Source organism: Neolamprologus brichardi, chromosome 17, assembly GCF_056152115.1.
Source record: "Neolamprologus brichardi isolate AB-2024 chromosome 17, ASM5615211v1, whole genome shotgun sequence".
Lineage (NCBI taxonomy): Eukaryota > Metazoa > Chordata > Actinopteri > Cichliformes > Cichlidae > Neolamprologus > Neolamprologus brichardi.
The window spans coordinates 27,772,039-27,790,104 of record NC_142120.1 but is presented as its reverse complement, the minus strand read 5'-3'; the positions used below and the strand labels follow the sequence as shown (position 1 = coordinate 27,790,104).

Genomic DNA, 18,066 nt, shown 5'->3' with positions numbered 1-18,066 from the left:
TCCCTCACTGACTCGCGTGCCTCCAGATTTTGGCCCAGAATGGTTCCAGCTAGTTTGCTGATCCATATCTGGCATTGCTGCTGCTACTCATTAACACTGTTTTGTCAAAGATTTCTAAGATCTTACTTTACACAGTGCAGTATCTGAGCTTCACAAACACTCCTCATCTCCTTCTCCTACAAAACATCAATGTCAGTCCTCCAGTCCTTTCTGTCATTCAGGTGAATACACAAGTATCTGTAGCTATTTACTGTTTTCAGTCTCCTCAGCCATCTTGGATATTTTTTAAATTAGAAAAAGGGGAATCTGACAGACAGTCATCATGGCAAAATTACCCAAGGGTCACCTGGGTACAGTGGTGTAAAAAAGTATTTTCCCCTTCGTGATTTGTTAATTTGTTAGCATATTTGTCACACTTAGGTTTCAAATCGTCACACAAATTTTAGACAAAAATGACCCAAGTAAGAACCAAACTCACACTGCAGTTTGAAAAGACAATTTCATTTAAGTTATAAGAGCTTTCCAAACCTACCAGATCTATGTGAAAAAGTAAATTCCCCCCTTGTTAAATCATGAATTAACCACATTTTTGGAAAGAGCATGGGTGTTCACGTTCTTCAGATGAATGCCAGACACCTTGAATTAAGAAATCACTTAGATTGAACCTGTGTGACAAAGTGAAAAAGATTAAAAGATTTTAAAAAGCAAGACATCATGGTTGGGTAAGGTCAGCTTTCATGATTTAGAAAGAGAGTGGGCATATATGGGGAGCTCGAAGGCAAAAACCACTGCTGATCAAAAGAACACAAAGGCTTGTCTCACATTTGATGACTTTTGGGTAAATATTCCGTGGCCTGACATAATACAATTCACAAGTTTTTTGGAAGGTTTAAGGCCCATTATATCTGGCTTAAAACTAATACAGTGTTACATAAAAAAGACATCATACCAACAGTCAAAAATGGTGGCAGTATTGTAATGGATTAATTAATTCTGCTCCCTACCAAAAAGAGAGAATTTTTGGTCATCAGTTTGTGTCAGTATGTCAGGGTTATGCAGCAGGACAATGACTTAGACAAAGACTTATCAGATTAAGATTATTTTGCATGACCTTTAACTGGCCGTTCATGGTCAAAACCCCTCCAATATGACTGTATATGACTCTGCAAAGCAGTGGGCCAAAATTCCTCCACACTGATGTGAAAGGCTCGTTCTCAGGTCTCAAAAACGCTTGATTGCACTTCTTGCTACCAAGGGTGCCATAACCAGTTATTAGGTTTGGGGGGCAGTTACTTTTTGGATTGGATAGCTTTTTTCACCTTAATAAATTATTACATTTTGTATTTATTTGGTTGTCTTTGCGTTTTTTTTTTTTTTGATGATGTGAAACATGTAAATGTGATAAATACGCCAAAAATCAAACTTTTTCAGGGCACTGTATTGTAAGATTCAGATGTAATGATTGCAGTCAGTGACATTAAAACTGTATTTTGATAGAAATTTGAAGCTCACAAAATCAATCGGATGCTATTTAGAATAAAAAATGACATTTAATTTGTGATTTTGCGGAATTTTATGTGTCCCCTCTTAAGTTCTAAATATGGACCTGTCAGTGTAAGAATGTGACTAATAAGCCTTTAAAACTGTAAGAAAATTATGGTTATGAGCAGTTACAAGGGAAAAAATGTCTTTGCTGCCTGTTATAAATACTGACTTTGATGGCTTGACTGGCTTTGAATCTTGTCTCGCTCTGTTGCAGACTGATCTACACGATTGTCATGGAAACCCAGAAATAACTGTTGGGTTGACAGTGCCACATGGAAAGACTTTGATAATATATTTAAAATTGATGATGTTTTAATCAGGCTGTTACTGTTAATTGTTTGTAGTCCCCAAGCTTCGATTGTTTCCAGCTTGCCTGTCAAGCGGGCTGATGTTCGTGCTGTAACAGAATTAGCTGTAAAAAAAGTGTTTTACTTACACAGTAAAGAAAGGACCAGAAAACAGAATGTGCAACTTGTTTTGGGTTTGAATCTTGTGTTCTGAAGATGTATTGTGCAGAGCTACAGTATGTCATACTTTGTAAAAGCTGCATACTGTGGACAAAACTGTCACAAAGAGCAGGATTTACTGTAGCAGGTCGCTCTTCAACGAGCTCTTTGATTTATTTGTGTATGAATTTGTGAGGTTAAGTGTGTATACACAGTGTATTGGCCTATTAACAGTATGTGCATACCTCATTATGTAGACAGTGTGAGTCCAGACATTCCTGTGTGAGTCCGCATTTTGTGTGTGTGCGTCTTTGTGTGTGAGAGAGAGAGCAAGAGGGAGAGAGAGAGAGACATGTAGTCCCTTGTCAACAATGTTATGACAAACTGCAGCACAAAAGGGATAAGCAGCTTCCATATCAGCAAACCCTGCTGCCAGTCATGATCTTGCTCTCTCGAGCTGCCCTTGCTTTCTATTATCAGAGGTGTAGTTGTATTCATGGAAGTCACAAATCATTAATGGCAGCTGCCTATTTGGGAAAGCTTTCGCTTCTTACAATATGCAGTATTTCACAGTTTCTCAAAACTGGTCTTTGAAAAATTAAAAGTTAAAATGAATGCTTCCTCTTTCTTCCAGGAAAACTTTAAGTGTTAAAGCTTTGCTAAAAAGGGAACATGAAAAATGAAACTGACAGTGCCTATTTTATCCAAATTGTTCATTTACAATTGTGTAGAGCTGTAAAAATGGTTTTTCTTTGGTAATAAAAGCAAGTAATAAGTTTAGTCAGATACATTTACGTCAAGGACGTGACCAGTTTTTCAAATATTGTTCTCTGGTTCTTTTAGGGACTTGTCAAGGAATCAGAGCAACAAGAACACACAGACACACCTTCACACGCATGCATGCACACATATACACATTTGTGGACTGTAAATGCAAACTGACATCAATGTATTAGTGACTCCAGAAGTACACAAGGTGCACATTTGCGTTACTGTGTCTCTTCTGTCCTACGTGGCTTCAAATCAAACTAACAGCTTTTAAGAAGTGGAGCTATTTCTCTGCTCAGCATCTGCTATTTTAGAATTTGATCGGATGCTTTATGCCATTCCCGTGCTTGACTTCCTGACCTCCTCACAAGCTCTGTGCAGCTTCACATGACTTCCTACAAAAATAGACTCAGTGCATAATTTTGAGCATCTTATGGGATTCTTCTGAAACGTGCTGCGGAGGAACGATAAGCAATTGCTTGAGTGGGTGCAATCAATTACGATGTAGCCGCCCTGAGTGGGATTCACTGTTGGTTATTACTATTCAGCTGTTCGCTGTGAAACTTTAAAATGAGCCGAAGATAATGCGATATTTTTTTCATGCTCTGCCCAACTGTTCTGACACAATGTTTTATTACTGCCGTTAATAAACGCTTTGATTTTTAAACAAAAAGGTAGGCTGCTGTTTTAAAGCTTTACAAATATTTTTTCATTCTGCTGTCAGGTTTTCTGACAAATTTTAAAAGTTTTCTGGGCATAAATAATCAGGGAAGTTGAAACGTGAGTGATGAAATTAACCATTCATCACAAGTTGCTAATGTTTAAAAGGGAAAAGAAAAGTGGCTTCCACCAAAACAAGCAATGAACTGGGATAAAAGCTGAACAAAAAAGTAAGCTAAAGACTCCTAAGGTGTAAGCGCAACACGATTCCACAGAATGAGTCCACAGGCACCACGCTGCCCCTTTTCTCCCAGCCTTTGTACTCTGTCCCCGACGGCCGAATGGAGACAGCCGTGCGCAATTACCTGCTCCACGGGGGAAAGGCGGTACCTGAGACACAGGAGACAGAAAGAGCGAAACAAAGCACAACATGCGGCACTAAGGCCATAACACATTCTTTTAGAAGAAAACCGAGAAAAAAAAAAGACAGTGATTGGTTGTTTTCTGATGAAGGCAGTGAAAATGAGGATTGCCAGTATGGGTTACAGCTCTGCTTTTAGGCTTGTTTGTGTGCTAGAAGTGACAGCTGTCTCTGAGAAGCCACGAAACAAAAAGTACAGACAAGCATCAAATTAAAGGAAATAACACCAGAAAGTGTCTTGGTAACGAGCTGAGATGCCATATGCACAGCTTTGCATGGATTCTGCAAGTTGTTTTTTTTTGGAAAACTATTGTAGAAATTGTCTAAAATCAGAAAAAACTGTCAACTCATCGCAGTCGACTTACATGATTTTTGTGAGGGATTTATTTTCTCCTTCTGCTCTTTCCTCTGGTGAATCATTTGTCCTCCTCATTAGAAAGTTGGCGGGGTTTTTTTTGGTATAACCAAGAGAATGTTTTCATGTCACGCCACATCATTAGTTAACTCAGTGGAATGATAGGATTTTTAAAGCCTAACCGATGGAGGGAAAGATGTACCCTCACTTGGTCCTTTGTTGATGGTCCTGGAAAAAAAAGAAAAGAAAGAAAAGAGTAAAACTGGTGCAAAAATCTGAACTTACTTTGGTTAACATTATATTTAAAGCCATGTTTTGACTAAAGGGTATCCAACTTGAAGAAGTCTACCTAACTAAATACATTATACAGCTAAATGCCTTTAAAAGTATGTAATGATAACTCTTGATTTCAAGGGTGCACAATATTGGAAAATATCCCTACTAGCGTCCAGCAGCTGCTGCAGTGTCACTAGCAATAATTTTAATAACACAGTAATGATACACATCAGCACGACAGCTTGTTTCTTTTATTACTGCCTGGGTATTTTGTCTTTTTTAGACAATGAGAACTGAGAGAGGTGGGAAGAAAAACAACAGGGAAATAATTTCCTTGTTTATTTAATGTCATTAATCATTTTAAGTTTGTCATAATTTTATTCTAATTGTTTTTAGTATTTAGTGTTTGTGTATAAAATGTTTCATCATTATTCCATAATTAGACAAAATAGTATTAAAGTATTATACATGCAGTATTATTATAGCTTACACTGCATAATTTTGCATTCACAATTCATATATTTGCTCTACAGGAGTTTTTGATTCCCACCGACACAGGTCACACTCTTAGGTGGTAGTCGAGTGTTGGAAACGTGTACTCGAGTATCACTTCAAAAATCCAAATGAACAGGAAGCGGTATGTTGCCTTGTTTATAGGACCTCTCAGCGGGTTTAATAGGTTTCTTACAAATTAATGGTCTAATGTTTGTTTGATGTTGTTGGACAAACTGTTGGTGGCAATTCTGCAAAGCGTTCACAACCAGCAGCTATTAACTACATCATTACACTCACTTTCCCCATCTTGATCTTCCTTTCTTCCCTAGTTTGTTTATCTGGTGCGTCAATGACGAAAAGAAACAGGGAGGGTGAGAGTCTGTTTTCTCCTCTCCCATCCCACTCCCACTCTCATTTCACTCTCCAACTAATTTTTTAAAGACGGCATCATAAGTAGCTCAATTAACAAAGTTGATGGGAGCCGCTATGAAGGTGTCTTTCTGGGATATGCTCATTACGCAACTGGCACGAGTAGAATTTCTTTTGATGTCACTCAAAAGAAAAGCCTCTTTGTTTGTAATTCTTAATTTCTAAAAACCATTTCCCTGTTGCTAATGATGCATGCATATTGAGAAGGATCAACGTCACATCAGATTAAATGAGGAGGGAGAAGCAAACCGCAGTAAAGGAAAAGAAAATGTGACATCGAAAGCGGCGGAGTGTCCGCGGTTTGCACGCAAGGTTTTCTAAATGCATGTACATTTGGTTTATCTTACTGAACGGAGCATGAAGGACATTTCTCTCATTTTGCTCTATTCTCTTTAGGGAGGTCCTTGAAATAACTTTGAGTCTACATCAAGCAACTGTTTTGCACAGTGGGTTATTTTGGTATCTGGGGTAACCCAGCTACAAAACACAACAATATGTTCTTACTTAGCCTTTATTGATGAGATGCATGTGTTTGTAAATCATGATAAAATAATAATGATGAAGTGCTGCTAGCAAGTTTTTACTTCTTCTTTAAGTAATGTTTTAAATAGTGAAATGAAAATGTGTTTTTAATTTACTATTCATCAAAATTTATTAGCAGTACTGTTTGTGTCTTGCCCTGTTTTCTTTTAATTTAATACATTCCTGTAGTGGCTTTAATCACTATGAATTAAAGGTCCTTTATATGTCTTTTTTAAAAGAAATTACAGATTAATGTTGCCATGGCTATGTGCCAGGTCACAAATACAGAACTGTGCAAAAGTCTTGAGCCTCTCCTTATTTATTTGTGGTTTTGCTGGGATTCATTGCAGCCATTTATTGAAAGCAGCAAAGATCCTGTACATAGAAATACAGCACATAAGGTAAAAACAGAGTTTGCACATTTCTAATGAGCTCGAAAGTCAATATTTAGTATGACCCCCTTTATTCTTCAACATATCCTGAACGCTGTTAGGCAGGCTTTCTTTAATTTCTTTAAGTAACCTTCAGGAGTAGTTCTCCAGGCAGTCGTCGTGGAGGAGTATGGCCTACCTCAGCCCTTTCTCTTTGTTTCCCTGAAGGAAGGAACACAGGAACAGCCACTCTACCACTGAGACCATTTGGGATATGGGTACAATTTCTGAACAGTGAACAATAGATGAACCGCGATGCATCTATCATGTCCTGTGTGAGGTCTTTACTGGATTTTTTTAGGTTTCATAAGGCCCTGACTCTCAAATATAGTTCATCTGCGGTAGATAGTTTTTAGACCAGTCACTTCTTGTTTTGTCCTCCACTCGTGTAGTTTCCTCTGATATTTTAAGGACACCCTATGCCCCATGCTGAGATATGCCGCGTTTTCGGCTAATAGCTCTTTTGGAATCACTTTTGGTGCAAATATAAATATATTTATGGCTGTCATACTGCATTATTTTTGGAATTTTGTAGATTCAACTAAAGAAATGGGCACAAATTATGTGTTTTTGCCACTGGCTGCCGGTAATAAAGCTCTCAAGGATAGTAATTTAAAACTGGTTCTTTCCTAAGTTGTGTATTAAACACACCTCTTGATTTAGGTGTGTTATTCATGTTTGATTCATTCATAGGTCAATACTGTTGCACAAGAATACTTTTAAAACAATACAAATCTGGTTCTTTGGAAGCAAAATATCAAGAAATGAGGTGTGGCTCAAGACTTTTGCACAGAGCATTACCTTATTAATGGAATGTACTGCTGCACAGATATAACAAATAAACTGAAGATTTCTATGAAATTTTCATGTTCATCCATAAAATGCCAATAGTGAACACAGGCTCTACATAATGAATCAGTTATTGCTTCCTCTTGCAACACACCTGCCATGTGAGGGTCATTTGCTCAAGCTCAGTCAAGAATTTCAATTTCATTTCTTGCAGCAATTTGATTATTTTAGCAAGAGTGAAAAAAGTAACAAACTTAACCAATGACAAAATTGTGCAAGAGAGGCTCTCATTTACCAGTGTGAACAGGATCTAATTGGCATTTAGAATACACCATCATATAAACAGTAAACATAAGCTGTATGAGAGGAAAATCATATGTGAAAGGAAAGACAAGTATATCATTAAAGAAAAGTACAGTACTGCCTGATGTCAAAGGTGAAATTAGACTTTTCTGAAGCAATCGGGAAAGAAAAGTATTTAATTAATGTCATCCCCTTTATTCCACTGGCAAATGTGCATTAATTATCATGTAGGTCGAAGTTTTCTCCAGTGTTTAAATATTGGAATTTTTTTTCTTATTTTTTTTCTTCGTGAATCACCGTTTGAATCCAGAGTTTCGTAGCGCAATGATGTGGACCTAACTGCTGTAAAGTCATTACAGAGTATCTGAGTAAAACAGCGAAGAAATGAGAGATGGAGGAAAACTGTCTTTAACGGTAATTGCCTCGCTGCCGGAAAGAGTGTACGAATACAAGCAGAACACCTGCAAAGACAAGTCAAGCTTATTTTTCTTTCTTTGTGACATTTAATTGTTCTTCTGGTGGGTGGAAATGAAAATGCACTATAGCTCGCTAGAATTAACTTGAAAGAGACACCAAAAGAGCCGTAGACCCGTAGAAGCTGTGAGGATTATTCATGCCAACCTAACTTACAGACACAGAATAATTTTAAATAAATTATATTATAAAAACAAACAGCCAAAGGAGAAAAAAAAACCCTGTATAATAAATCTGTTTTTGCAAAATGTGCACATGTGCGTAAATGGCAGTGGTTCAGATTCAAGTGTCATTAGTCTCAGTACTGTATACAGATCAAGGGCAGAGGTTTGTGTTATTAATCAATTACATGATGCATTCACACAATGTTGATCAAGTGTGACTGTGTTGCAGTTTGTAAATGAGCCAAAGACACGTTCAGCCTAATTGATCAACATCAGCTGATGTGCAGGTCCATTTGAAATTATTCCGATTGCTGATGTATCATCACCATGATATATTTCTTATGCATTTTTTTAAAATAAAATGTGTATGAGGATTTTGACTCGAGGTCTGAATCCTTAATGTAATAAATTTTTAAATGATATACTCTTTTCTACCTGTCTTTAGCGACGTGCCTTTTACTACAGTTTTATTCTAAACAGGCTGTACTGTTTTTTACAAAGACCAGAATCTCTGGGAACAAATTTGTACCTTAATATAAAAAGAAAAACTTGTGTGTATGTTGTTGTTTCTCCATCTTCTTCAGTCATACACTTAGAAACGGCCTGGCAGTAATATGGTTCTTCTCTCATCTACTACTCTACTACTGGCTACTTAGAGCTTTGCTTATCTCACATCTGCACCTAGGCACAAGTAGAACATCAGCAGGTTTAAACTAGAGATGGCACAATACCACTTTTTTATGTCCGATACCGATATCATAAATTTGGATATCTGCCGATACCGATATGAATCCGATATAGTGTGTTTTTTAATCAGTAAAACTGTTTTTTTAATATCTTGCTGCTTTTTGTATAAGTTCATACTCAAGTTAAAAAACAACAACAACACTAAAGCTATTCTGTTATACCTGTATGTAAAAAAAACCCCACACTGCACCCAAAATATTTCATAGATCAGCAACACTGATCAATCTAATAAAGTTAAACCTACTCCATCCTCCCTATTCTGGTATTTTAAAGAGTACTTAGCAGAAATATTAAGCAACCTAACTAATAGGGTTGCAAACTCCCAGCAAAAAAAAAATAGGGAACCACCCTCTTCCTCATGATGCTTAATCAATGTAATCAACTTTAATTTGATGCAGGGTGAAAAAAATTCACAGAAATAAATTATTTTTCAAGAATAATTAAATAGATTCAACATCTTTCTTCAACAGAATTGCAGACTGCACAGATGGTACCTTCCCAAAGGAAAAAGTACTACTACTAAAAAGTACTAGGGTATATTAGACTTAACAGTTACTATATACAGTAATGGACTTCTATACATTTTACATCAGATTAAAACTTTGGGTGTAAGATTCAGATAATTATTAAATAATTAAAAGCTAGATATTTTAAATGAGAATAAGAAAGAAAAGTATGTCTTTGCGCTGCCTTTTGCCTGTTCATGCCCTATCGGCCCCCCTGGCTAAACTTTGCTAGATCCGCCCCTGCACAGTTACCAGCCGTCAGCTGCATAGAAAAAGATCCTGGTCTAGAAAGTAATATTAAATAAATTCTAACAACAGCTTATCAAGCTTAAACGTGCTGCTGTTGTTTAGCCGCTGGTTTCCTCTTTCTGGTGCAAAGTGGGCCAAAAACAAAGAAGAGAGACGGACTCGCGACAGAAAAGCCGATCAGCTGATCATTAAACAGTTTCACGATTGAAGTAGCAGCAGGAGAGAGAGAGAAGAGGCAGTTGCTCTATATATCGGTTGTTAAGCTTAACGCGGGAATGCTTTACAAACATTCAGAGATGAACTTACACACTTGCTTTACTTCTCTCTGAGATAACTTCCTCGGAGATGAAATGTTTGCTAGCAGGCTACAAATACACACAGCCGCTCTATCAGGTGACCACACTGCTCCGAAGTGCTACTGCTCGCCATGTCGCCAAGTTTTGTGAGGTGCTTTTTTTTATATTTAATGGATCGGATTACGATTCAGTAATTAGGTCAGTATCGGACCGATACCGATACGTAATATCGGATCGGTCCATCTCTAGTTTAAACCCAGAACTTTCTTGCTGTGAGGTGATTGTGCTAACATTGCACCACCTTGCTTGAGATTTACACGACAAATACAGAATGAAACCTGAAGCCAAAAATGACTTAAATGCATTTTAATTCACTTAAAAGAATCAGTAAAACCTTAAAAATCTAAGAATAAAATGAACATTTTACTATTTTTAAAAAACATTTCTAAACATAGACTGTCTCCTGATACTGCAGCTTAAAATCTGAAGCAGATGGTGTGATTATATATGCATATACATTTCATATATAGATGTAGAATTTTGGTACCTGAAAAGGACAGATAGATATCTTCAGGGCCAGTAATTTTGAGATTGAATAAAAACAACAAAGAGATTGGAAAAAGGAAAATCCTCCAATCCTACTGCTGCTTTAAACTGATTCACAACAAAGTACACTTTCATGTTTTTAAACTGCATATTTTTTAATGAATATTTTAAAATATTTATTTCCTTGCAGTAATTCCCACATCAACATACCTTGGGGGAAGATCAGAAGAAGCAGACACTCCCTCGGTGTGCTCAGTGACATAGTGAACCGACTGAAGTGTGCACTGCTTTGCTTGTTGCCATATTTCAACTGTTTTAGCACGCTATTCGCTCGCTTCATTCTGTGGTTTGTTATATTGGACACTAAGACGCCCTCAGGCAGTCCATACTGAGTGATGTATCTGAGACATCTGGTGATGGCTCTGATCATGACCTGTGTCACTCTCCACCTATTGGTTCACACAGCACTCCAGCTTGCTCAGATGGGGGTGTGACAGGTAGAAGCGCAGGAAGCCCCTGCTGCACAGAGCTGTGGGTAAAATAAGCCTGCCTATTATGTGTGTGTGTGTTTGTGTGTGTGTGATAGGGTATTCCAGTTACTCAACTCCAGTCTCACTGAGAAGAGTAAGGGGTGAAATAAACTTGCACTCTTCCATGAAATGCAAGATCTCTTTGTGCGTCTACGTGCAAAACGTTGACGCTGAATTGCAGTCTTCGTCAACAAACGTGTGCATGTGTGTGCAGACACTGTTATTCTGCAGCTTAGCTGTGACACCGTTCGAAAATGTCCATCAGCGAGCAGGATAGCGAGGCAGTGTGCCGATCACGGCACCGCTCTCCTTCTTTCTCTCTCCATTGCTCCCTCCTTCAGATGGCCCCAGCGGATGGAAAGAAACACTAATGGCCGCTCGTTATAGAGAAACACCGACATGAAACAGGACTTAATGAGCTGTTTTCTGTTTTGTATTTTTCTCAGGGGGTCATTGCTATTGGTGAAAAATTGATTGGCAGCAGGCCCGCACCCATGGGGACTATGCGATGTTCTGGGCGATAGCAAAGTTGTTGCAGCAAGGGCAGCTTTGTTCAGATGTTTAAAGCTGCAGGGTGTGTGAATGCACGTGCATTTATCTTTGCATTTTGAAGCTGGCGTGTGTCTGTGGAATGTAGGGAGTATGTACTCGAGTACTCGAGAGGGAGGTGATAAATCTCAGTTTTCACTGGGTTCTTTGTAAGGACATTTCAAGATGTGAAGAAATCTACAGCAAAAATAGTTTTTTGAATGTTTGATAGATTGCTTCTTATATATATCACATACGCTGGTAGCTCAGGCATGTGGAAGTTGTCAGTATTATCCTGTTATCTTTTATCTCTTGTGAAATCCTCTGAAAGATACTAAAGCTTCAGTTACAATACAGATTACATCTTCCTGAAAGAAATACCTAGCAAAGCAGTGTATAACAACAGAATGCTATTTAACCTTCAACAGAGACCTACAAAGAATCAACACTAGAGCCAGACAGATTTATCAGCGGGTCAGTATTATCATTTATTATTAGCTATTTGTCATTCTGTCAGTATCCACATTTATAAAGGCAGAAAGGGAAGAGATGGGAGAAACACCCTTCAACCTTCAACCATGTGAGTGGTGCATAGTTTACCAATCAGAGGGCACGCTACAACTTTCCTGTTGGCAACACACGTACTGGCAAGCTACAAAGACGACAATCAGCTAATCCCAGCAGAGCTGAGTAAAAAAAATAACTAGACTGACCATATGTCAGGGAGATATGTTTATGTTTTATGTGTCTGAAAGAAGAAAACGATAAAGATACAGGAATATTGTTTTTTTAATACCGGAGTTTTCAGGAATATTCAAATCTCAAATTCAACTTTTATTTGCCACATACACAATCATACAGGGTACAACATGCAGTGAAATGCTTAATGCTGTGCAATTTCCGACCAGATGCAAGTAAACAAGTAAAAATTAAAGTTAAAAATCAAAATTAAAAAGGTGTGAAAATCAACAGTGTGCAGATCAGTGAACAGGTATAATATCGAAGTACAATATTTTGTTATTAAGTGCATGTACATGTAATATTTTGTGAATATTGGATCTAATCAACACACAAACCAGGGCATGGACACGTGTGAAAATGACAGTTAGGCAAACAGATAAAGTAGATTTTGTAACAAAAAAAGACTACAGTAGATGACCTACATCTCAACATTGGCTTTAATATTGTGGGCAATAAAGAAGGCTTCTGCATCTCAGAATAGAAGTAAAACAATATGAAGCTTAATAAGTTACATCACCACTGGTAGACTGCATTTATTTGTTTGTTTGTTTATTCATATACTTACTTGTTCATTTACTAATTAAAAATCTTCTGGAGTTTATGAGTGTTTGTTTAATGGCAGTGGTATATTAGTCTGGTGACCTACAGCATTTAGGTTTTTGGATATTGTCATATTGATAAAGACTTAAAATGCAATATAGTATGCAATTATGATCCCCACTTAATTGAAGGTAAGCATGGAAACTGGTGGGCACCTTTTCAGTGGTTAAGGTTTTGTGGAAATTGTAATTTAAAATATATATATATATATATATATATAACGCGAAAGAACTGACATGAGGTGCTGCTGTGTTAGAGCATCTTGCACAGTGAACCATTACACGATCAATTTAAAAAAGGGATAATGCTGGACACAATTAAATACTGTAGAGATGTTTTTCTGTATTCTCTGCTGAGTAACAGCAACAAATAAAAATAAATAGTTATCTTTTTCTCAACCTTCTGGTATTTCTGGTAATATTTGTTGACGATTTAAATCTTAGATGATTTGTCTGGGTTTCATGTAATATATATCTATACATACATATCTATACATACATATATATAGGTGTGAAAGTTGACCAGGCTCTGCAGTGAATTTAAAAGTCTGAATTTAAAATGGAAACAAAAACAAAATGCTCAATTTTTTGAACCGATGGTGCGTAATGACAGAAAACTTGTCTGAAGCCTGGACTTTCGCCTCGCGAAGCCTATGCTGACTTACTTTTTGAAACTTTGGACATTATGAGTAATAACAATTGTAACAGTTTATGCGTAAAAGAAGGACAAGCAATAAAGGTTTATTGTTTTAAAATTATTTCCCAGAACTTGATGATTTACTTTAATCAACTTCTCGCAAGCAGTAAACGTATCCCTAAACATATGTTTTGGAGAAAGATAAAAAAGACCTATCTGGAAACATTTAGATAGTTTTTGATGTCTTCCAGTGAGAACATTTAATGTTTTTGTTCCCTGATTGCTAACACTTTGGAGATATATTCAATAAAACAATATATTCATCTTCTGATTGCCTACGATTAAAGGAAGGGTTTAGGTTGGGGTTGTTGCAAATGGAGAAATCAGATCTCAGAGGGTTAAAGTTCATTTGGTTTTGTAATACATCTTTGAGAAGACATGTTATGCTTGTGTTGCAGCCATTCTTTGATATAACAGGTTATAATTTACCCTATCGCCTCGAACAAATTTCCCAAAAGCCAAGTCAACTACCCAATATGACTGAAAGGTCTTAGATTTCTCCCCTGCTAGTTTGCGGGAAGAACCTTATTTATTACCAGCTGTATTTGAATAGCACTAATCTATGCATCAAGCCGCAGCACTCAGTCTGCACTTGGTAGATAAAGGCAGCTGGCATACTCCATGGCGAGGCTGAATATCAATCGGCTACAGATGAAGCCTGTTCTCTCCAAAAGAGGTCCTAAAAGCAGCAAGACTCCACGCATGATTACAGACTGTCCAGCCACAGCTCCTCAAACAGTGACTGGAGATGTGAAAAGATTGCTCTATTATTTAAAATTGGTGGAAAAACACAATATTTTTTACACCGTGGTGCAAAGCAATTCTGTGAGCCAGAGGTAGGAACAGCATGAGGTCATTCATCTTTTAAAGAGTGGCACACATGATTCACTTAGAGGTTATACATACATCACATTTTATGCCCAGCAAGGAACAGTTCTGAATATGGGCCTCATTGTGAGGGGTAAGCTGTGTCCTGCCTGCTTTAAAACGGCAAGGGAGCCTATTTTCATTTCTTTGCAACTACTGTTCAGATCAATGTGGTGGATTTAGTCTTTGCATTGTGTGTCTAGAGGAAATGTCCCAAAACAGCCAAAACATAGATTCTTCTCATATATTGAAGGCAAAGGAAAGACTAATCAAGACCTTATTATGGAGGAGTCCATATAACATTTGACTTCAGCTGGACTGTTTTCAAGCGAGCTCGAATGCAACATTCATGCTGTTGTTTTCCTTTGCTTACAGCGAGCATGTGTTTGTGTGAAATTGCAGGGAGTTTGGCCGATGGAAGGTGAACAGCTTGGCCCTGGAGAGACAAGAGAACAATGGCTTTTCCTTGCCTCTGGACCCCGAGTTCCTCCAGACCATTAGGCAGCTGGGCAGGAGGCCCAGTCTTAGCGCCATCACAGACAACATTATCAGGAAATACGGGACCCACTTCCTGCTCTCTGCTACACTGGGAGGTAAATAAAGAACACAGCTTGTGGTTATCTTTGCTTTTACTGACTTGTCTTAAAACGTGAATAACAAGGTGATGTTTTAGGAAGCCAGATGAACACAGCCTTTTTTACAAAACAAGAAATTTTAACCCTCTGATGTCGAAGTCATCGTAGGTGTCAACCGTAACTCTGCCCCTACCCTAACACTAATCTTAGCCCAGTCACCACCAGTGACGACTTGGACCACAGAGGGTTAAAGAAACTTTTTCGGGATCTTTACAAGTATTTCAGCTTGAGACCCAGAGTGAATTTGACTGAGTGGGAAAAAAAGCCTCATGTTTTGCTTGTCTGTTGAGACTTTGGAGCATTTTCAGTTCCCTTTCATCTTTAAAATTCTCTTCTCTACTTCAAAACCCAAATAAAAAATGCTAAAGGGACTCTTTTATTTAGTTTCACAGTTTTATTGCTGTAACTTGTGTTCCAACTACTATTCTATTAAAAAGAACCAAGTACATATGCAGGCACAGTGTCTCTGTCTGCCTATTCTTGTTGCTTTTGACTTTAGTCTATCAAATAAGTAAATTGCCATCAAGGGTAATCTTCAGAATAAGAGTAAACCTCTAGCAGCAGGGAGTCTGTCAGTTAAACATGTTTAATGCTCAAAAGCTTTTTGTTTTGCACTCGTTCAACTACTCTAAATATTTAAGTTAATTTTGGCCAAGAATGTGGAATCATTTGTAATCTTTTTTTAAACGCAGATTTTCTGACTCAACATGTAAAATCTGTCTTTGAAACTGTCAGTAGATCATCTGTTTCCATAACAATAGATCTAAGTTAGCCTGAGTGCTGTAATGTGCAGCAAAGCCCCCAGCTATCTGGTGTTCAATCACCTCCCAGCTGCTCTGTTTGGCTCTTTTCATCTTTTGTCTCTTGTGCATAAACTCTGAATACCAACAGTATTCAAATAGATCGGAGAGACAATCTTGCACATTATTGGCTGCAAACAAAAGGAAAGAAAATACAGCTGCACGCCAAAGATAACGCGCAGCATTACCTTTAGCCTGTGCTAGTAGTGCTCTGTAAGAATATTGTAATATATAAAGTTATGCTAGCTAACAAAAAGTATTGTGTTTTGCAACCTCTGTACAAAAAACATTTGCAATGCTGATTTTTGAACTGCACGTCCTTCAGTGCCTATGTCCAGTTTTTATTGCATTACAGTCTTCTTAATTTCCCCTGTTTGTTTGTTTCCTGGCACATTCCCACCACCTTTAGATCAGCGCAATGGTGAGGAATTTTTCTAGCAGGATCAATTGGGCACCTGTGCTTACGGGGTTATTGTATGGAAAACTTATGTAGCTTTTATCTGAAAAATAATAAATAATAAGACTTCTACAAATCTCAATTTGTGCAATACAGCAATAGAGTCATGACTAAATTAGGGTGTAGTAACAAGGGCTGTTTGTTCTCTTAGCAGGTTTCCATCTTTATGAGTTTAATGTAAAGAGTATGATGATGTTCGCACGGAGGAGTCATAAATAATCAATCTGTATGTGTCACTGCGTCTGCGTTTTTGCAGGGGAAGAGTCATTAATGATATTTGTGGACAAGCGAAAGTTGAGTCGAACATCAGAAGCGAGTGAATCAAATGGCACAGCTGTGACGCTGGAAGCTCTGCACCAGCTGGCCGCCTCCTACTTCATTGACAGGGAGAGCACCCTGCACAAGCTGCACCACATCCAGATCGCCTCCACCGCCATCAAGGTAAAGTCAGCTTCTCTTTGGGCTTCAGTCACACATAATAACGGAATCACATTATTTGCAAATCGTTTAAATGGCTCCCATTGTTATAGCATTCCATCTATGCACGCAGCCATTTCATTGAGTTATTGTTCCAATTTGCTTGGATGTTGCTTCACTGGATAACCATAATTATTGTATTTTTCAAAACATAGCAAAGTGGTCTTGATTAGCCCCCTCACTAAAGAATTAATTCAATCACAGCCAGTATGGTGTATTTCAGTCGTAACCATACAATCAGCACATTTGGCTAATTTTAACAAGTGGAGCTTGTGTCAACAATCAGTGATTGCTTTTGCTTTTTTTTATTGTTTTGTTTTATTCCCAAAATTTATTTAGTATGCACACATTCAACAACTATATTTGTACCTGCATATTAAGAGCCCATTGATATGCTTTCCACTGGTTGAATAGTACACAAATTGATAAGAGGTCATTGTGGGATTGTTACCTTTTTACATTTATTCATTCAGGTGAACTATAAAGGGAGTCCAACTACCCCATTAAATGCTGTATATGTTTTCTTTAATAATACACATTATTACAAAAAAGGTTTTTATTTCCAAACGTTACTTTCCTATTAAAAGATAGTGTCACTGATGTGGCTGTGTGTGTACTCATGATGTTGCATAATTATTCTTGCTCTCCCTTTAGAGAGTAGCTATTTGACTAAATCAAGAAAAGCCCATCCAGTGGTCAGTACTTGCCAAGTCCTAACCACTTACTACCACTTACTTTATGCAGTTTACAGCCTGTGAAAGGACCTTGATGAGCAACTGTGCACTGCTTCAAATGCAAAATAGAAATATTAAAATATTTCTAAGCCCTTAGTTGAGGGGATTAGAACTATGTAAGGACAGGGAACCTCCGTGTTAAATGACAGCTATTTTTCTTACCATTTTTAATTAATGAACCATTAGGACTAAATGCACTTAAGACCTTACCTAATGTTCTAGCCAAAAATCCACCGGCAGCCATTAGTGAGGCAACCTCTTTATTGCTTAATAGTTTTACTTACAAAACTGTTGGGCAAAATGTGTATTATAACAGTGGTTGTCAAGCTTTCATTTTATTTTATGGAATTCATTTTATAATTATTATTTTTTATACTAAGATAAGCTTCCTCAGGGCTTATAAGTATAATTACTATATATAAGCCATAATAGACGTGCGCTATTATGTCAGGTTGAGTGTATTTAATATATTTATTTTTCTTCTTCTCTATAGAAGGCACAATTGTACCAGAATATTTTAGATGCTTTTTTTTTCCATTTACCTTTTTTTCCTTAAAGTATTCATTTTTTGTGATTGTA

At 37.5% G+C, this 18,066-nt stretch overlaps 1 protein-coding gene across 2 annotated transcripts in view; it reads left to right on the top strand.

The window, feature by feature from the left end:
* brinp3a.1 (BMP/retinoic acid inducible neural specific 3a, tandem duplicate 1) overlaps window positions 1-18,066 on the top strand; it is a 62,280-nt gene that overhangs the window by 11,821 nt on the left and 32,393 nt on the right. For both annotated transcript variants that reach the window (XM_006797816.3, XM_006797815.2), the window contains 2 exons: window positions 14,787-14,977; window positions 16,533-16,717. In XM_006797816.3, the coding sequence (XP_006797879.1) occupies window positions 14,787-14,977; window positions 16,533-16,717 (376 nt within the window). The remainder of the gene's footprint in view (window positions 1-14,786; window positions 14,978-16,532; window positions 16,718-18,066) is intronic.